Source organism: Leptosomus discolor, chromosome 6 (assembly GCF_034619465.1).
Source record: "Leptosomus discolor isolate bLepDis1 chromosome 6, bLepDis1.hap2, whole genome shotgun sequence".
NCBI classification, from domain to species: Eukaryota; Metazoa; Chordata; class Aves; order Leptosomiformes; family Leptosomidae; genus Leptosomus; species Leptosomus discolor.
The window spans coordinates 16,442,273-16,462,709 of NC_141396.1; the positions used below are offsets into that span (position 1 = coordinate 16,442,273).

The following is a 20,437-nucleotide window of genomic DNA, read 5'->3' on the forward strand; positions in this document are numbered from 1 at the left end:
CCTCCTCAGCCAGGGGTGGCATGGCCCGAGGGGGTGCCACGCTGGTGTCTGGAGCTGGGGGGTGGTGGTCCTGGGGCAGCCTCCCCAGGGCCTCACAAGGGGGAGGCTGAGAATGGAGCGGAGCTCTGTGCGCAAGTGGCGTCTGCCCCCGCCGCCCAGGGCACCTAACTGACAGCTCCAGACACTGATCCTCTGTCCCTGCCTAATCAGGCAGCCCCAAACAAAGGCTATAAAGCACTTTGCACCTGTCAGTTACTGGACAAGGTTTCCTACCGAGCTGGAGGCATGTTGAAAGCATCTGGACTGTGTAAAGAAACAGACTCTCCTCCTCCACAATAGCAACTTGTGTCTGCGGAGGAGGTGGCCGCCCCCCTGGCTCACTGGGGCGCTTTCAAAGACCTTATCAGCGAAACAATAACCAGGCCGGGCTCCCCGGCAGCGCAGCCCAGCGGGTAACCCGACCGACCGGGGGCCCCTCATGTGAAATCCACTCCCTTGATCTCTGCTGCCAGGGCTGCCCGGCGGACACCACACCGGCCCCGGCCAGCCCCGTTCCCAGGCACTGGCTTGCTGTGACTTTCATCGGAGGCATCACCGTTCCTGTGTGCTCCCTCCACTGCCACAGCGGCCAGAGCACCACCTGAGCAAGTCCCCTGGGAAGCCAACCTGGCTCGCTGAAGCCAAACCCTGGCCTTCTGCTCCAGCATGTCCTCAGTGGTCCCCGTCTCCTGGGGGTCCCACTTATCCCCCCACTGCAGCCCCCAGCCTCCCTTGCTCCGCTTACTTGTGGTAGCTGGTGCAGTGGGCGTAAATGCGGAGCTTGTCACGAATGACCCTGCCGGGCCGGGGTTTCCTCTGGAGACCGGCCACATGGATCGCCAGCACCTTGGGACCGATGAGGCGCTTGTAGAGCAGGGACAGCCAGTAGTCCTGGGGGACAGAGGGGACAGTCAGCAGCACAACAGTACTCCCGACTCACAGCAGGAGCGAGTAGGAGAGGCTGGCTGCCCTGCTTACAGCCCAGCAAAATTTTGGGAGTTGGGGTGAAGATGTTGTGTGCCAGATGTCTGCATTGGGGTGAGCTTTTTTTGTGCAGTCCAAGCTAAAACAGCATCGCCGTTTCCAGGAAAAGAGATTATGGGAGGAATACATTGCTTTGCTGATGCTGAGAGACACCAATACCCTCTAAAGGAGCTCAGCTTTTGGCTGGGCTGTGGAGCGTGGGGAGCAGCATGGATGCCACCGCACGTTCCCATGGCCCCGCACGTAGCCATGCCGTGGACCTGCTCCAGCTGATGTACACGGGGCGGTGACATCTCTGGAGCAGGCAGGTCGCCCTCTACCCCACTCTCCACACAGAGCTCACACCAGAGCTCTCCTCTGCTCTCCAGCTCTGTTCATGGCATGCTGGTGTTGATGATTGCTGCGGGTGCTCCACTTCCCAGAGGTATTGCTCCCATTTTAAAGCCTCCTGTGGAGTTAAGCACCCATGAACACAGCATGGAGAAGCCAAACACTGAAGAAATAGGAAACATTCAGCCCCTGCACACATGCGTTAATGATGCAGCCTTTAATTACGTCACCACATACTACTTTTTCCCACAGGGCATGGCCTCGCTCGGCACACAGGATGGGCCCCAAGCCCCGGGGAGGGAGGTGAGGCTGTGCGGTGACGGAGGCTGCTGCCGGCAGGGCCCCCACTCATCCGCTGCAGAAGCTGGGAGGTGTGCGGTAAAAGAAGCAGGGTTGTGGGAAGGGGAAGAGCAGGTTCAGGCGCTCGCCTGCTGTTCTGCAGGATGGGGCTCTGGCCCCGCTGCTGCTCTGGGCACCCTGGGTGATGCTGGGGAGATGGAGCCTCTCACGCTGCTTCTCTGGGTGCTGCCTGTGGGCATGCTGGGCACTGTCTGGGTGCCGGGGCACCTTCAAACACAGGAGCACGCTGGATAAACCTTCTCTGCGCAACCCAGACTGGCTACCCCAGAGGGACCATGTGCCCCAGGGCAATTGGGGTGATCCCCCATCCCTGTCTGCAATGTCAAACACCCAGCAGTGATGGTCACGCTGGCACCAGGGACTGTTCTGTCTGGTAGCGTCTGAACTGCACAGGAGGGCTGCTGATGTGGAAAGCAGCACAGATCAAGCACGCTGTGGCTCTGCACATTGCCTGGGGAGGCAGGAGGAAAGCCCTGCATGGTCAGGATAGTGCCAGGAAGGGGTCTGCTACCTCAGAGGGGCATGTGGTGGGCACAGGGGTCTTTGGGGCCCCAGGCTATAGGGCAGGACAGGCAGGTGGAACTACAGATCCCTTGTACAGGTGTTCATCCTGTGGGTGGGAAGCCCTCACACAGCCCCCAGTTAACATGGATTTTGGATGAAGAGGCCAGCAGATGAAACACAGAGCAGTGCTGCAGCAGTGACCGGCATGAGACAAACACCCACCAGCCAGACCAGACTGCCAGTCCCATTCTCTCTCCAGCCCACCTCAGCAGAAGCTGACCTGTTCCAGCAGTGCTGGCCTGGCCTGGCAAAGGGAGATCCAAACCTACTTCCCACTTTCTGGGTAAGATTTTGCCACAGTGTTGGAGGAAAAGCCGCCACCTGCTCTCCTCTCACTGCTCCCAGCCAAAACCACAGGGCCATGAGCCACAGCAGCCTGGTAGCCGCTTCCCCTGCAAACCCCTGGCCCCGGAGGAGACGTGAGGATGAAGGGAGAGGCTTGTGCATCCCAAGGAAACTCAGCCCATGAGGCCGAAGCGCCTGGGGAGGATGAGCGGCAGTTGCTCAATACCACACACGTGATGCTGTCCCTGTCCCTCCTGGCTGGCGGTGCTGTCCCACGTCCTGGGGATGTCCCTGCCTGCACCATGCTGCAGGGGCTGTGTCAGCCTTCCCCCACCATGGGAAGCTGTGCCAGCCCACCCGGCTCGGGCTCACGGCAGGTGGGAGAAGCAGTGCCCAGCACACTGCCGGCTCCCCAGTGAGCCATGTCGATTAGCAGGCGTCATTAGATGAGTAATTACTTGAGTTTATGGCAAGGCCAAAGGTGAGCACAGATTGCAGTGTTTAGCCCCACGGTCATGAGTTAAAAATAAATGAGTTCAGTGCCCCAAGCTACCTGTCAGCTCAGGCTCTTAGGTCTTTCTAGCAGCCTCCCTGGGGTTTCTCGCCTCCTCTCCTTATTTCCACTGACGAGATGCTGCTTTTGCCCTCAAGTTACGGGAGTGAGAGAGTCCAGACTTCATGGCCGCCCTCAAAATTTCCATATGGATCTCAAGAACGGTTCTGCAGGGTGCTTGCGATGGCCTTGTGATGGGGAGCTGGCACCGTCAGCTCCAGCCTCTGGGTGAGAACCCGTCCCTCTGGCCAGCATCCCTCCACTTTCAAGACTCGGCAGCAGCAAGGTTTGCAATGTGGGGGTGTGGGGAGCTGCCCAGCCCTGTGACCTGCCCTGGTTGCTGCCAAATCTCACGTCTCAGCATACACTCTTCCCAAGGGTGCTCTGACAAACCCTGCTCCCCTGTAGAGCTGGGGGAGCTGAGTCCAAGGTTCCTGCTGTGGTGGCTCACAGGCAGAGCTGTGCCGTTCAGTATCTTCTGGGCTGGGCACAAGACAGACACTTGTCTCCTTGGGAAGCAATGGCCACGTTTTGTGAGCTTCTGATCTAGCTAAGCGTACACAGCTTTTCTGAGAAATACTGTGCAGATGCCATGAGATGGGTAAGGCAGGCAGCAGTGATGCAGAGTGAGCTGTTCTGCAAAGTGTCAGATGCCCATGGCTGAGCGTGCAGTATTTCGGTGTAGGCAGTGCCCCCAGGGCAGTGCAGGGTCCCACCTCTCCCTCCAGCATCTGCAGGAGGTGAGGGGAGAGCAGTGATTTTACCTTGCCTTGCTGGCAAGGGTAGCTATGAGTCTCTGTTTCGAGAAGGATGTGGAAATACCAAAGAGAGTTCAAAGGAGGGCCAGAAAAATGACCTGGGGCTGGAAAAGGAGTCGTCAGCACCGGCCTCAAGCTCTTCAGCTTACTGCAGGGAAGCACCGAAGACAGCTGCAGCTTTTCGCGTCATCGCAAGCCTGCTTGTGGCAGGGGCCAAAATCATGTTACTTGCAATAAATTACCAGGAGCTGGTGACACAGAGCATTTGGATGATGAATTACACACGCACCCAACGTGACCAAAACAAACCCACGCAGTGTGGGCACTTCCCCCAGACAGGCCAGTGCTCTGGGGCTGCTCCTACCACTGGCATGAGTGAACACTGGTTAAAATTGTGTTGGGGCTGCTGGTCACCTGCAGCTACTGGCTCCTGTTCAAATGGTGACCAGTTTGGGAAGCAGTTGCTTTTGAAAACCAGCTTGGCTGCAACCAGGTGGCTTTTCCACTGATCAGTGACCTCTTCCTGAACCCCTGAAGCAGCTGGCACACCCCCCCATATGGCAAACCCTGTGTGAGTGTGGCCCCCAGGCTGTCAGCGCCCACATGCCCCTTGCAAAGACAAGTGCCTGCCTTGCAGTGCAGTGCCAAGCATCCTGGTGGAGGCAGCCCCGGCGATGCCCAGGGAGATACGTGGCTCCAACCAGTGCAACTGCAGAAAGGATTTGGCTTTTGGAGTCACAGAGGGCTCCTGTTGTGAGGGCTGAGCCAGCAATACAGCTGTGGCGGTAAAGGAGGAACAGCAGACAGGAATCTGGTCTGCTATTAGTCCCCTGGGAATCGAGGGAGCTTTCTTGCTTTAATTACTTTGCAGACCCATTAAGCAGTGCTGCCACTCCATCCCTGAGAGCTGAAGGCAAGGAGCACCTGAAGGCAGAGCCGTCCTGTGCCTCAGGAGGTCTCCTGGCTGGGACCCCTGATTTATGGGCAGGAGGAGCACTTGTCTCAAGTAAGCTGATGTGCAGAGCTCAGGCCAGCCACATCTTCTGAGCTCCATGGGGCCAGTGAAAAATAACGAGCTTTCCACTAGACAGGGAAAGCCCAGAGGGTCCCACTTGATCTCCTTGCACATCGCAGGAGCTTTTAGAGACTTCAGCTTTTGGAAACAAGGCTGATTAGGCAGATCTTCAGACAGACCTCCTAACCAGACCCTCTCATCTCTGGAGCCATCAGGAAGGGCACAGGACCGTATCCCCACACTCTCTCCTAGAGGCAACAAAGCAGCTTTACAGCCCACCTGAGTTCAGTTCCACACTCACCACGTGTGAGAAGACGTCACCATAACGAGAAAACTGAGTAATGGAGCTATAGCCCTGCGGTCTCCCAGGAGCTGTAACCAGCAAAGACAGCCGCACTTCAAATGAGTGGGCTGCCGACCCTGCGGTGCACAGCCTCCGCTGGCTGGGGCTGCTGGGGCATGGCTCTGTTTCCCCGTGTCACCAGCAGCATTAGCTGCCTGCTGCCTGCCCTCCTCCTCTTCCTCTTACTTCTTCCCTCTTCTGAAGCTGCCTAAGCTCTTCCTCCATCCCTCAGGCATGCTCAAGTTTCAACAGCATATTATAGATTGCTCCATTCCTGCCCTTTCATCTGTGTTTTTCCACAGTCCAAGCAACCCGCATTGAGATAAGGGCTGGCTGGTCTGCCTTCCCATACATCACAAGACAGAGACCTTTGCTCTTTTATCCCTCCGTTGAGCCTGATGGCTATTTTTGGCAAAAGCATCTTCCAGAAAAGTAGTGATTGTGGTTGTGAGATCTTGGAGGGATGGAGAAGCCGCCACTTCCCAGGGAGTCTGTTCCAGCGGTTAAACATCCGCACTGTTAACAATCCCACTCCTTATTTCCAGCTTGAATTTGTCTGGCTTCAGCTTCCAACCAGTGGTTCTTGTTCTTTCTTTTTCCACTAGATTAAAGAGATCCTCACATCCAAGGCTTTCTCCCTGCGGAAGTCCTTATGTCCTGTTCAAGCCACGGCTGGTTGTTTCTTCAGCAAGGCTGGACTAGTGTCGCTTTTAACATTATCCCTGAGTTTTATGTGCTTCTTGGATGGTAGGAGTTTGAGGCTTTCTCACCCAAATTGTGTGCAAGGTCCTGCGACAAGCAGAGTGGGGCAGAGCCTCTCCCCAAAGGGAACATCTGCTGAAGTGAAAATGATGAGCTCTGGGAGTGGGCACCGATGCTGTCCTCATGAGTTCGCATGTACCCACCCTCAAGGACGTGAGCTGTTTGCCATTTTGCGTGTGCATCCTCCTCGTGTGGAGGTCCTGAAGAGCTGAGGACTTTGTAAGCAGTCTCCTACAACATTTGCTGCTGTATTGGGGGAATTTGTGGGTATGCACTGAGCACTACAGACACTCCCTCTCTGGTGTGTCTAGGAAAGGGGAACAATACTCCTCCTAGCCCCAAACGAGGGGGCTTCAGGTGGACTGGGCTGCCAGGAGCCGGTGGCATCAGCAGTGGAGGACAGGGCCAGCATGCACAGAGATGCTGCGGCCAAGTGGCCCTTCGCTTATTCCCTCTGCTCTGCCCACACAGCCCTGTCCCTCCTGGGCAGGACAGACCTTTGCTTTGATCCAGACACCTGCACCTATGAAAGGGTCAGCTGATGCTGCCCAATTCCTTTCTTGCTTAGCCTCGGTCCCTGCAGGTGCCCACCACCAGCCCCCGCAAAGCTGCTGATACCTCTGCCTGGGCATCCATCACTTTCATCATGCTGATTCTCTTCCTTCCTGCTCTAACGGCTGTGAACGACTTATCTCACACCACTCTTTCCTGCATCACCTTCCGCCTTCACATCGTCCCGGCAGCTTTCTCTACCAGCAAGTGGTCTATGGCTGAAGCATGACATGAGGAGCTGCCAGTCCCACATCCCAGTGCCTTTCAGCTAAGGGAGAGGGAGAGGAGAGGAGGCAGGCATGGTGAGGGGGGCAATGGCTCCATTAGCTGGGGCAGAAGCTCTGTAGAGCAGTACAGTTGCTGCTGTGGCCGTGTTGTGCACCCTGTGCACTTATGGGGGCTAATGGCAGGTTGGCTCTTGTTTGACCCTGCGGACTGAGGATCTACTCGTGGTTCGGGAAAAGAAATCAGGCCACGTTTTACAACAATTCTGCAACAAGTCCCAAAGTGCAGCACATGGGGACAGCCAGGAGAGTCACTCCGATCCCAAATAACCTGCTAATACGTGTGCGCCCATGGGATTGGAGAGCAGCATTCTCATCCACCACTGCCAGCCGCACCGCAAGCTCTGTGCTTGGGCTGAGCATCAGCTGTTCATCCTACAGCCCAGGGTCTCCCCCAGCTGTGCCAGCAGCACAACCCGCCAAGCCTCTGATGAGCATCACGTCTTCCCAGCCTTCGAGTCGCTGCACCCTTTGCTCAGCCCCTCTCCCTTGTCTCTGTCTCTTCTGCTCTTTTTCTCCATCCTGGAGAAAGACTGAACACCGACATTAGGGCAAAATTCCTGCTGTGGGAGCAGCAGCCACAGGAATCACTGCCGGGCACCAGTGGCACTGAGGGGACAGCCTGCCCAGGCACCGGGAAAGTGGCAAGTGGGAAGTGGACCCTGCCTACTGCTGCCCACTGCAAGCTGGCCGCCAGCCAGTGGCCTCCACCTTCCCAGGGAGCTGAGCAGATGGAGGAACAGCCAAACCTCTCTTTTTGTCACCACCTCTCCCTAACAGGGTCCAGGCGATGGAGGCCACAGTAAGGGAGCAGAGCTGTCAGATCAGAGGGCCTGGAAACCAAATGCAACTTATTTGCTGTTTTCTGTTCTGCTGCTGCTTTTCACCATAACCCACCCTGGGAAGGGTCTTTCTGTCCCACCTCCTCCACAGCTCCAGGATGGCTCTGTCACAACGTGGGCAGGTCTGTCACTAGCACAGTGCCTCTGGGAGACACAGGCAGTGGCTGTGTCCATCCTTCCAAGTACAAGCCACTGCTGCTGGTCCCAGATGAACTGTGTCTCTGCCCCAGTTTCCAGTGCAGGAGGAGCAGCCCACCTCTGAGCCTGCACATGTCCCACAGCTCTGTCAGGTGGGTGCCAGAGCTGCCAGCTACAGCATGGCTTTGGTGCATTTGAGAGTCCAAACATACGTACTTTAGAGACATTTTTTTATAGTGCACTAAGAAAGAAAGGCCCCTTACCTGCTGTGACAACAAGCAGAGTTTAGGCACTTTAAATCCTTGTTTGCAGATAAAACGAGCCTCAGAGCAGACTTAGAGTTCCTGGAAGGCTGGACGCAGCAAGGGTGCAGAGAGCAGAGGATGCTGCAGTCCTCGAGACGTGGTATGATCGTAGGTGAAAGGACAAAGCAGTGGCAGGGATGCCCTGCTCAGACCTGCTTCAGGCGCTTGTGCCAAGGCTGGCTGGGAGATTTCTACAGGGCACCATTTCCACTCTGCCCTTCAGCAAGCCATGCTCTGGCCTGACATGTCCTGTGAGGGCCTTTCCCCCATGCACACCTGAACTGTCCAGGATTTCATCCCTCCCTCCCACGGCCAGAGTGAGTGTCCTGTACAGACAGCTCCTGCCCATCCTCGTCTATCCTGCGCCTTCCCCATATGCAAGCGTTGCTCCCATCAGAGCCAGTGCTCTGGCGTGCGGGGCAGATGGGGGTGCCAGACACCCGTGCAGCAGATTTATGGTCATCAGGAACAGTTTCCATGTGTGTGTGAGCTCCATTGGACCCGCTCCCTCTCCCCACCCTTTGTTGCTCCCAGGCTTTGGACCATGCCTTGGCCTGCGTGGCACACGGCATGCTGCAGCCCAACCTGACCACCCTCTCCTGGACAGTGACCCCAAAGCTGAGGGTCCCTGACGGGGGAAACAGCAGCCCCAGTCCTACCCCTGGCAGCTTGGGCCGGCTGCATGTGTGCAGTGCGGTGACTCAGTGCTGGGCGTGCAGATGGGCCGGCGCAGCAGCGGGGCTGAATTCCCCCGGCCCTGCAGCCAGCTGGCTGGGCTCGGTGGTGGGAGTGTGAGTTTTTGCAGGAAAGGGCTCTCCATGTGCTTCCTCCTATGGATGCTGGGTCTCCTCTTCATCTCTGGACACTGCCCAGCCCAGCAGCTGGACAGCCACCGGGCAAGCGGATGGCAGGGTGGGGATGGGCGAGGTGGGCAAGGACCCGGCCCCCACAGCCCTGGCCTGGGGAGAGCCCCCTCCTGCACAGTGCAGGGGCGGGAGAGGCACCGTTCAGGGAGACGGCCGGGACCTCCAGCTGCAATTAGCAGCGGCTCCGGCCAAGGCAGCTCAGCTAACGAGCGCACCGGGGAGCGTGTACGTGCAGCAGGCGGGAGCACGGCTAGGGGACTCAATCCCCCACCCCTGGCATGGCACATCGCCGGTGGGCCCCTTGCCTCTGTGCACCCAGAGACAGAGATGGGGCCCAGCCCGTGCCCTGCAGGCACCGTAGCTCAAGGGCATGGCTTGCACCACGGCTCTGCCCTGGGGATCCCAGGGGATGCTGAGGATGGCGGCAAACTGGTACGGAGCTTGTTCACAACAGGGCTTTTATGAAAGCCTGGTTAGGAAGGGGATAGATTGCTAAGCGTACACCCGATTCAAGCCCAGGGTCCTCCTTCCCCCAGGACAGACAGTAACTTTCCCATCGAGTTCCTCAGTGCCTTTGGACTAAGCCAAGGAGGTGAAAAATCACCTGCAGCATCCAATCATCCAACCACGGCACTGTCAGGCACAGAACTCTGCACCGCTGCAACGCTTTCTCAAGGACACCATCAATCCACAGGCAATATCATATTGTCTTCTACTACCACAGCTGAGCAGGCAGCCCCTGCTGTTGCTTCACCCTGCGATCCCTCTGGGCCCTTCTCACGCTGCATGTGAAACTTACACACAGAAAGGAAGTTTTAGCATCTACTAATCCAGGAAAATCAAGTATTTCACCATCCACAGTCTTTAGGTGAAAATCCAAGAGGACCCACATTTATCAGGAAATAGAAGTCTGGATTTCAGCTTTGGCTCTTCCATGGGGTTTGTGTTGCTCGGGCTCTGCCTAGAAATATGCCCACATTTTTCCATACATAGGTATAACCTTACAGCGCTGTGCATTAAGGGAGCAGAAATCACTACCAAGGATGGATAAAAAAGAGGAGAGTGCCATGTGGAAGAGCATTCAGAAAGGTCTTTAACATGCTGTAACAATCTGAACAGAAAGCTCACACCTACCAGGGGGGGTATCCAGTGAAATAAATGTATTGCATCCCTCTGGACTGTTTCAGAGAGATATTAAGGAAAGAGAGATGGAGTATGTACACTGTGTGCCTGAAAATGAGCCTAGAGCTACTAAATGCCAGAGCAGCATTTAAAAGCACTGCACTGTGAAGGGTGAATATCAGTGCTGCTCCTGCCCTCCTTTCCTCCGCTCCTCATTCCCCCACACATGTAGAGATGGGTTTAGGTGCAGTCAGGCAGACTGATGTGTCTGCAAGAGGCTTTATTTGAAGGGCTTCTCAAGCACAAGCCCTGACTATTATACAGCTGGCTGCCCCAGTCACTCAGGAAGAAAAAGCACTCCAATCATACATGAAAAAGTTATCTCAAAAATAACAAGGCATTAAAACACTTGAGCTCAGTTGCATTAAGGTCAGCTGGAGCATTTCTATTCCCCAGCCTGATCACGTATGTGCCAAGGCCAGGGAACCTCATGTCACCCAGTTTCTCCTGATTTGCTCCCCGTTAGTCCAGCAAGATAAACCCACTTGCTCAGATCTGCACCTGGAAGGAGGCTCAGAGAGATGGCCTTGCCTTCCCCTCCCGCAGCACCTGTCCCTCACATGGGACTTTTATAGCACTGCCTCCAAGGAGAGGGTGGACAGGCAGATCTGGCAGCCAGGATGGACACTCAGAGCTGCTGTTTCACGGCTGAAGGACCTCAATAGGGATGCAAAGGCGATGCCTCTTGCAAGATGCCCCAGAAGCCACAAGACGCTGCTTAGCTCATGAGCCAGCTGTGTGCGGAAAGCTCAGCAGAGACGTGAGCATCTCCCTAATTTCACTGTGAAGCTGCAGTGCCCCTCAGCCACACTGCTGCCACCTGAGACCACTTTCAGGGAGCCAGGTTGCATTGCACCAGCAAGCCACTGTGATGCAAAGCCAGGGGTAGACCAGCTTAAACCTCCACTTTCAAGGTTTCACTGCATCCCTGCTTGCAAGCAGCTATTCCCGGGTGCTCTTGTGTTTCCCACCAAGATGGACAGAGTTTACAAGCTTATTTTCAAGCCAAGGCTAACCCTCAGAAAACACAGAGCAAGCCCCACCAGGTTGCCTGGGTTTGCTGCCCAGTGCCCACGCCCAGAGAGCAGCCATGCTCTCTGCCCACCTGGCACACTGGTACCCCTCACTAGCTCACAGCATGGCCCATGATAGCGACTGTCACCCTGCTATACATAGAGCAGTGCAGCCATTTGCTGTCTCTTTTCACTGTATATAACAACTCCCCGAGTGCTTCAGTCCTGGGGAAGAGGCAGAAAAAAACATGGTGATTTAGAAGCCGAGACTCCCACAGCAATGCCCACCAAGCAGCCCCCGTTATATGCATTCCCTGATTCCCCAACATGGCACCCACACCACATTTTATGAGCTTCCTTATGCCATCCTCTGTAACATGCCCTAACAGAAGCAGTACTAACACAAGCAAGTCCAGCAACATCCATGGGGACCAGCTGAAGGACAGGGAGGAGGGCTCGCATGGCAGCAGCACCGTGCTTGTACGGCAGTGGACCACAAATCACTTGGTTTTATGTGGGAAGCTCTTTAGCATGAGGATGGAGGGCTGTATTTGCATCACTGCACCATCCCTGGACCATGCAGGAAACCCTCCCTGGATCGTGCAGCTACCCAGCGCCTAAGAACAATGCTGTAAAAGGCACAGCTTCATCTCCAAACACACTGTCCTCTTATCTGACAAACATGGATCAGCAGTAGCAGGGGAGGAGGAGGAAGAGGTGCCAAGGCTGCTACGGGCAGCCCAGCCCTGGCTCCCGGCTCCCTGAGGAGCTGCCAGCCAGAGCTGCGACTGATGCTGTGGCGGTGAGGCCCTTCTCTCAGCAGGCAGGTGTCTCACGCCCCACCGGTGTGCGGAAACCTCTTTGTCGTGGCAGCTAACAAGCAGATTGTATTTCACAGCGCCGCAGCCCCGCGCGGGTACAGCCAGCAGCTTTCATCTCCCTGATAGCTCCCACGGGAACAGAGCGGCTGCTGCCCCGCGCAGCAGGTCATGGCCCGGTCTCGCTGGGCTTTTTGGTGTTTGCAGCTTTTACACTCTCCGACAGTTTGCACCTGCCCGTGGCTCTTTTACAGCACAGGAGTGGAGGGAAAGGGATTGGGGAAGTGCTCACCGGAGTTTGTGCAGGATCACAGTGGTGGGACAGGGGATCAATGCTGGAACACATAGGACGGCAAGGAAACACCCATGAGAGGGGTGGTGTCTAACTTATTGGGAGACTTATCCTTAAAACAACAGCAAAATCCATTTTAAAGACCTCCATTGCGTTTAACAGCCTGCGGTTTATTCCTCTTAACTCCTCCCCTGGCTTTTATCCCACTCCTAACTGCACGCCTGCTCCAGCAGCTCCAGGACCGCTGCCCCTACTGTGCCAGGAGAGCTGGCCACCGGCCACCTGCTGCCCCGTGCAGGAGCTGGCCTGCACCCGTCCAGCCAGGAGCAACTGGGGGGGACCCTGAGGCCCTGGGGAGTGGGGGATGTGGCTTGGCCAGGGGAAGTGCCTTTTCAGAAGAAATCCATCAAGCACTTGCCCCAGGCTCAGGTTCATCCCAAACAAAGTTCAAAGCCCCCCAGGCTCTCCCCAGCCCGGGGCCCCCAGAGCTATCAGGTACGGAGGTACCTGGAGCAGCACAGCAGGGGACTGTGCTCTCCCACTCGCTGGTTTGCACTCCAGAGCCACCACTCAAGGTTTAGCGCAGATCTCGTGTCACCGACACCTCCCGCATCCTCCCCTGGGGATGTTGTTTTCATCAGCTGAGCAGACAGAGCCGACTGAGACATGGCTCCTGCAGCCTCTGCCCCCCTGCAACCACACCTCCACCCCCCCCCACCCCGAGAGCAGGGTTGTACATCTCTCCAACATAGATCCCCAGCCCGCTGGCAGTGTCTGCTGCTTCATGGACCCATGAATCCCTTCCAGGGGACGTGCAGAGCACCCAGCTGCTCTGCCAGGCTCTCCACTTACAAGGCAGCATATTTACTACCCCCCCCCCTCCTCCAGGAAAAGGAAAATTGCTACTTTTAACAGGGTTTTTCATATGGTTTCTTTATCAGCACCATGTGTGCTCGGAGTTCCGCGCTGCTCAGGCGTTTTTGAAGAGTGAGGGATGCTGCAGGGCACTGCTAAGAACCGCTGCTCCCTGTGAAGCCAGGAATGCCCTTCAAACGCCCTTCACCTTGGCTTCTAGAGATCCGAGGTTGGGTGCTGAGGCTTCAGCCCGGCTTCCCTCAGGCCAGCTCACCACTAGCGATCCAGCTGCCCGCCCTGTGTCATGCATGGTGGTCCTGCCACATCCCTCCCTCCCTCCAACTCCGCAGTCTGCGCTGGCACAGCTCAGCAGCACCAGCCTCCCTCCCATGGTACTGACCCTGGGCACTAGATGACGTTTCAGCTACAGAGGTATCACTCTATCACTCTCCCATCTGCCTCCAACATGCTGCATTTGACATGAACTAACGTCTCCTATTAACACTGCAAGAAACAGATCTGGGAAAACTCATTTTCAAGCAGAGTTCAGACAGGCCACAAGGACAGAAACCCCCCCAAAGGAGTGGGGAGAAGCCAGCGCCAGCACGACGCCCCTGGGAAGACCTACCGGCAAGGGGTTGAAGTTCTGGTCCACCAGGTGGTTGTGGCCGTGGTCGAGGAAGGAGTGCCGCACCACCACGTCAATGCCCTGGCTGGCCAGCAAGCCCAGTGTGTTCAGCCACCTGGGGATGGAGTGAGCAGAGTTAGGCCACTGCAGGGGGATCACCCATGCTCCAGCACATGGCATTGCTCTCATGCACCCGGCCTGGAGCCTGGCACCTGAGCTGAAGCCTTCAGATGGTTTTATGTCTGCGCCCACCATCTCAGCAGGGGGGACCGGACCTTTGCAAAACTCTGTCTCCTCACACCCCCTGGAGCAGTCTTCAATCCTTGCAGCCTGCAACAGCCCTGATACCCTGAGCACTTCCCCGTGGCTCCCTGCAAAGCCTGGATAATCTTCTCCATCTTTCGTGATCATGGCCAGCTCTGAATATCTGAACTGGGGCTTTGTAGCAGGATGCCCGTGCCACAGGCCTGTGCCAGTAATGTAGCCCCAGGAGCCAGGAATGGTTGTGGCTTCGCAGAAGGAGAGAAAACGGTTTCCAGAGCAGAGCCCTGCTGAGCGCTTCCCTGAGCAGGTGCTCTGGGAATGAATGCATGCAAGGACACATGGCTGCAGCCTGAACTAAAAACACAGAGCGGAAGGGGGCCTGGGTGATGCCAAGCTGCTGAGCAAGGCACGCCTGTCGGGATGACAGCTCTGGGGTTCCAGTGTGCTTGGATCACAGCTCCCTTCCAGACCCATGCCCTGCAGGCACACTGTGGGTACTGGTGTGGGATCCTGTGTGGTCCCCTCCTTACCCACACCCATACCCATACCCATACCCATACCCATACCCATACCCCTTCTTTGGGTATGCCAGAGGCTGGGTGACCTACAGGAAAGTGGATCTGAAGGGGGGGTAATAGAGATGCTACAGAGAAAATAACGATGCCCAGGCTTCTGGGGAGTACCAACGGTGGTACAAGTGAGGTCTGTGGGCACAGAGCTGGCCCCTCCCAGCTGCAGTGGCTTTGCAGCACCCAAGCCCACAGAGCCCGTTGGGGTGGCAGTGCCCTGGTGCTGGCGAGCTGGCATAACTCACAGGAATCCAGCTGCATAGGAATCGGAGAGGTTGTTCATGCCCCCAGCTGAGGTTGCACCAACACCTTCCAGCCAGATCTTCTTCCCTGGTGTGTACGTGTTCACTACCTGCGTGGGAGACAAAAGCAGCCAAAATAACTCGCAAGAACTTATGATTTAAAGCCAAGGCGGACATCTCCTGTGGTACGCTCTGGGAAGGCTTACGGAGACCTTTGGTAAAGGTGCTACTGCACAGTCAGTGCCTGCCTGGCCCTGGCATGGTCACTAGGTGTCTTCACCATGGCTGAGTGGTAGAAGACTGTTCCTCACTCTCTCCTGCCACTGCTACATGTCCACTACCCATCTTCTGGAGTGGCTCCAAACACGCTCTCCCAAAAGTACTCTCATGCTCCCAAACCCAGACCCTGCTCTTTCCCTGTGATCTCCCCATGCACTCCATCCTGCAGGCCGCCCTGCCACATCACCTCAGATCTCCATGTCCCCATACAAGGTGGGTGTCAGACACGGGGAGCACCCCAGCCCCAATTCCTCTGCAGTGTGGGAGCACTGGGACATGTACTGGAGCCACATGGCAGAACGGTGGGCACCTCAGAAGAAAGCAGTGGATGACCCCAGGAGTGGGTAGAACCAGCTGAGCAGGGGCTGCTTTGCCACCCAAGGGGTCCCTGGCACAGGCAGGATGTGCAGGTCTGAGCATGATGGTCCACCCTTTACAAGGCTCCAGCCAGCAGCATAGACACCCATGAGATGCCAGGCCAGACGGGAGGACTCAGATGGCTGGAGCTACCCTCTTCCAGCACAAGCAGCCTCCGGCACCACACAACACCCCATCCTCTCTCCCGCAATCCCACTTCTCCAGGCTGGGCGATGAGCTCCCGCGACCAGATGTCTGCAAACCCAGCAGCCCGAGGAGTGCTCCACGCAGCCTGATGGATCCTGCCCCATTAGTGAGGAGCGCTGGAATGTGCTGGATGGACTGGGATCCCTCAAAGATGTTAAATACGCCAGCTCTGGGCTGCCTCCCACTCACAGCCTGTGAGAGTTGACATCCCTGACTGAAGCCCCAGAGGTGTTGGCATCCTGCCTGTAATTATCTAAGCCCGCCACCTTCCCCCGTCAGAGAGGAAGCAATAAAACAGGGAAGTGGACAAGCCCAGCTGCTCTAATCAGCCCCGGCAGGATACAGGGACTCAAAGCCAAGCTGGAGGCTATTAGCACCCAGCGCTGTGCTTTTGCTCAGCCACACTGGCATTCCCGGGAGAGCCCTTCCCTGGCCCTGCCCCATGCAGACCAAATCCTGCCACGTGGGTGCGAGGGCTCCCCTAACCCGCACTGAGGGCAGCTCATTGCTGCCTCTGGTCTGGGGATGGATGGGGTCCTGCTCCCTTCCCAGCAGGTTCCCAATCTGCAGCAGAGTTGGGACATATGCCGCCACTTTTGGTGGGGTATTGTACCCCCAGTGGGAGCCGGGATGGCTGGTGCCTCTCGCTTGCCCCTGCACTGACCCCACTAGCCACCCTGCCATGCCTCCCTGCAGCAGGAGGACCATCCGCACATGTGGACGATTCCCAGCTTGTGCCAGAGGACTCTGCGTCTCCTCTCCTCCAGTTTTGCTGTGCCGACCCTCGCATCCCCTTTCCCAGGGCCTCTGAGTTGTTTACTCATCCTACGGTTTCTCCCTGCAGGAATTACAACATTAAGACACTGTGGTGACTGGTATGGTATGAAAACCTAGACAAGACAGACAGATGGACATCTCCTCTGGTCCCTTACTAGGTGTTCCGTATTTCTCCTGGGACTGACAGCTGAGTGGGCTGGTCACAGCTGTGGTCCCTGTATCAGCCAAGCAGAAGGACCTTGTGAAGCCCCCATCCCCTACCCACTTGCTAGAGATGCGAGCTGGGTCCCCCCGACCGGCGCGGAGAGGAGCGCTCACTGCAGGCTGTGCTAGCCAGGCAGAGCCGTGGGCCCTGACACAGCACGCCAGCAACAGCTGGGTTTTATAACACAGTCAAAACATGATCATCAAGGGAAAAAAACCCCAGTTGTTCATAATGATCATGATTCTCCACTAGTGAAAATAGCCCTAGAAATGCAACTGTCACAATCTCGCAAGCAACATTTTTAGGCACTGTGAGTGAGTAGGGCAAGATATTGCAGCAGGAGCCCCCTCCTGAGCAGGCATGGCACCAGAAGTGCTCAGGACAGTTTGGTACTGCCTGGCTGCTCCCTCCTCTCCTTATCCTCGGGAGCGAGTTTCAGAGAATACCTGCATTACATGCTGCTCCCTTCAGGAACAGACGGATGGGAGACTCAAGCCAGTCAGCTGCCTTAGAAAGGTTTTGCATGGCAGTGTGCGCCCCTGCCTTGTGCATCCAGCCCGTGTCCCAGCACACCTGCACAGCCCACGCTGCAGCCCGTGACCGCTCCCCTCCTGACCTGCCACACATCCCACCCTGGGGCCAGGCATTGTGCTCTCCCATCCCCTTCATGAGGGCTAGCTGCATTTAGGCTGGGAGTGCAGCCACTCCCTAGCAGCCACCCTCCACCCCTGCCCCACGCCAGCTCCCCTCGGAGCATGTCGGTGCTGAGGCCAGAGCCCTGGCCACGAGCCGTGCCAAGGCTGGGCATTGTGGGCACGGTGCCCCCTCACCCCTTGCAGACCCTTTGCACTCACGCACTTTCTGGATTTTCCTGATCTGGTCAGAGAGTGTGTCTAACAGGCGTGTTTTCAAGAAGTCCGTCACTTTGGCCACTCGGCCATCAATGTAGTAACTGGAAGGAAAATAAGAAGACAAGGATCAGCCAGTTGGGAGTAGCTCTGCCCCAAACCACATCCTCCCATCCTGCTGCTGCCCCATGCCAAGAAGATTCCTCTGCTTTGGGAGGGTCCCTACTTGCACCCTGCCCTGCCCTGGCCCTCTGGCTGTGCCTGTGCCTGGCAGATACTTTCAGTCTCCAAAACAGGGCGTGAGGTGGACGCACCCTGAACGCTGAGCATCCTGCACTGCAGAAACCACGGGAAGTTTTGCACTTTCTTAGCTATTGTTGGTGAAATGCTGTAAGCAGAATGCCAAAGGCTGGGAGCAAAAAGCCACCCACAAAGGCTTTGCGGCACCATCTGCACTGATCCCATGGAGACCCCACAGAAAGAGACCCTCCAACATGATGCCTGCGATAGCAGCACCTGGGCTCCACAACCTGGGATATCTTGGGTGATCTTCCATTAACCTGGCTTGTCCCACCCGTACCTATCCCCTGCCTCAGGGACACGCTGTTTTCAAAATGCAGATAAGCCAGTCAGTCCTTGGCCCGGTTTCATTTTTGCTGGAAAGATGGGTTTTATGGGGTAGCAAAACAGAAGATGCATCTCTAATGGCTGAAACAAAGGGCCCCTTAGCCACAGGAGGACGCTACGCAGAAGCCAGGGAGGAGAAGGGTCCTGAGCAGCAAACACCCTCTGAGACACACTGGAACTTGCTGCAGTAAACTTGGGAGGGGAGGGGGGAGGCTGCCCACGCTCTCAGCCACGGCAATAACTGCATTGCTCTGCCTGTGTCATGGGACACTCTCCATTCAATGGCTGGTCTGCAGGGGGGACTGTACAGAACCTCTTCTGCACTGAACCAGAATTGCTCGTGGATGTCCTGCTGCAATAACAACCCTCCAGGCTAAGCTCTGATGGTGTTTCTGAGCAAGGATTAGTGTCCGCAGGGTGCATGGGCTGAGGACCTACAGCACCACAGCAAGCCCTTCTCCCAGCATCCCTGCACCACCTGCACCTTCCTTGCTTGCTCTTCCAGCAGAATCCACAGCTGAAGAAATCCCCCACTCAAGAAATGCCGTGGCCATTGCCTGCAGGGGAAGTCCTGTTCTCAAAGGAATCACTTCTGCCCTGGGAATGCCAGGGAGTGTTTCCCATACAGAGGGCTGATTCCTGTTCTCTATGTGCTTGCTTATACACAACACAGCTATGGTGCTGCCAATCATGATGTGAATTGTCTAAGTGTGGGAGGAAGGCTCTGAAACGCCTCAATACTGTCTCCTGGCTCCAGGACGTAAGGTGAAGCAGTCTGTCCTGGAGTGCAAACACCCTGTGCCTGGAGGTAATCCCAACCAGCTTCTCCTGAGGAAGTGTCTGGGGCTGGCAGCTCTGTCCCCATGCAAGAGCAGTGACAGCCCTTGCACATCTCCCAAAGGCTCCTCCCAGCCTTGCAGGTGCACCAGGACGTCTGCTGCAGCATGCACTGGCATACCCCTGGGACAGCCATTGGGCTAATGAATAGGTTTCTGCAAGAGAAACTTTCTGGACTTCCTCCTCCCAAATCTGCAGCGTGCATCAGCCACTTGACACAGCGAGCCCCGGAGAGTGTCGGAGCCGTGCTGGGAGGGTCGGAGGTGCACAGGAATTACAGCAGCTCTGGCTGGGGCTGGCAGGGCTCAGCCACTGCATCCCACCCCTCACCGGAGCCTTGTCCACTTGGCGTTCACCAGTTACAGAGACCCTTCTCCCTCTCCACAGATTTCAGTGCAGTGATGGTGCTGAGATGCACAACGGGCTGAAGACCTGAGGTCTGAAGAAAAGTGGATTCACGTTTCCAGGGATGATTTCTCCATAACATGCATCTCATCTGCACCAGTGAGCAGCAGTAGCAGCTGTAGTGGTTGCTTCGCTTGGGTGCTGGAATACAGGAGCATCCCCAAAGGATGTCATGAGCTAACTCAGCCTCAGCCAGAGCACCCGGCACATGTGCAACATGCATGAGTGCTCAAAGAGGATTTTAGTCTTTCACTGCTACAGGTCACTGCCCAGGTAACAGCATAAATGCACTGCTTCTAAATCACCTAAGAAGCCTAAGCCTCAGCTGTGCAGGGCTGCAGTGGAGGGTGAGCAACACCAGCACTAACAGAAATGCATTACAGGCTCAACTTGCAAATGCATTAAACAAGAACAATCTCCTCTGTCAACCCTCCCCCAGGTGTGCGGCCCCAGCTGTGTCCCCAGCAAAGTGTGGAATCGTGCCAGTCGCACCCCAATTTCACTCCAGTGTAGTGTAACCCGGGGAAGGAGGCAAGAGGCATTTCTGTATCTCTGTGGAAGATGCTAAGGGCAGAGACTATCTCCGGGGGGGGGGCGGAACTTAGAAAGTGTTCAAAATCATTCCGACCACTTATACACTATTGAACCACTGTCTGCCAGGAGGAGAGCAGATCTGTAAGCAGCAGGCAGTGGTGGGGTTTACAGAGATTACTTTTTAAGACAAAATTACAAAGCAATGGACTCTGGGGATGGCAGATGTTTGGATTTTAGCACAGCACTTAAGAACAGAACAGAAATGATTTTTTCAGACTGCTGTGGACTAAAAACCCCATCACCTGGTCTGAAAACTGACTGAAAGGCCATAAAAAGAAAGTTACATTGACTGGGAAACGATGGAGTTAGAGAGACTCATCTGCGTATGCCCCCTCTAATGCAGCAGGCTTTCTGCCAGGTTCAGATTGTCTGCACAAGCCAATACGGTCCCAGAGTCCAGAATAAACCCCTTGGAAAGCAAACACAGGCTTGTGCCTCCTCATCATCTCATTCAAGCA

At 56.1% G+C, this 20,437-nt stretch overlaps 1 protein-coding gene across 1 annotated transcript in view; it reads right to left on the minus strand.

Annotated features, from left to right (window-relative positions):
- HPSE2 (heparanase 2 (inactive)) overlaps window positions 1–20,437 on the minus strand; it is a 111,565-nt gene that overhangs the window by 658 nt on the left and 90,470 nt on the right. Inside the window, exons 7-10 of the mRNA XM_086466850.1 lie at window positions 17,527–17,620; window positions 14,847–14,953; window positions 13,769–13,883; window positions 785–930 (exon numbers count right to left, since the gene is read on the minus strand). Coding sequence (XP_086322976.1) covers window positions 785–930; window positions 13,769–13,883; window positions 14,847–14,953; window positions 17,527–17,620 — 462 coding nt within the window. The remainder of the gene's footprint in view (window positions 1–784; window positions 931–13,768; window positions 13,884–14,846; window positions 14,954–17,526; window positions 17,621–20,437) is intronic.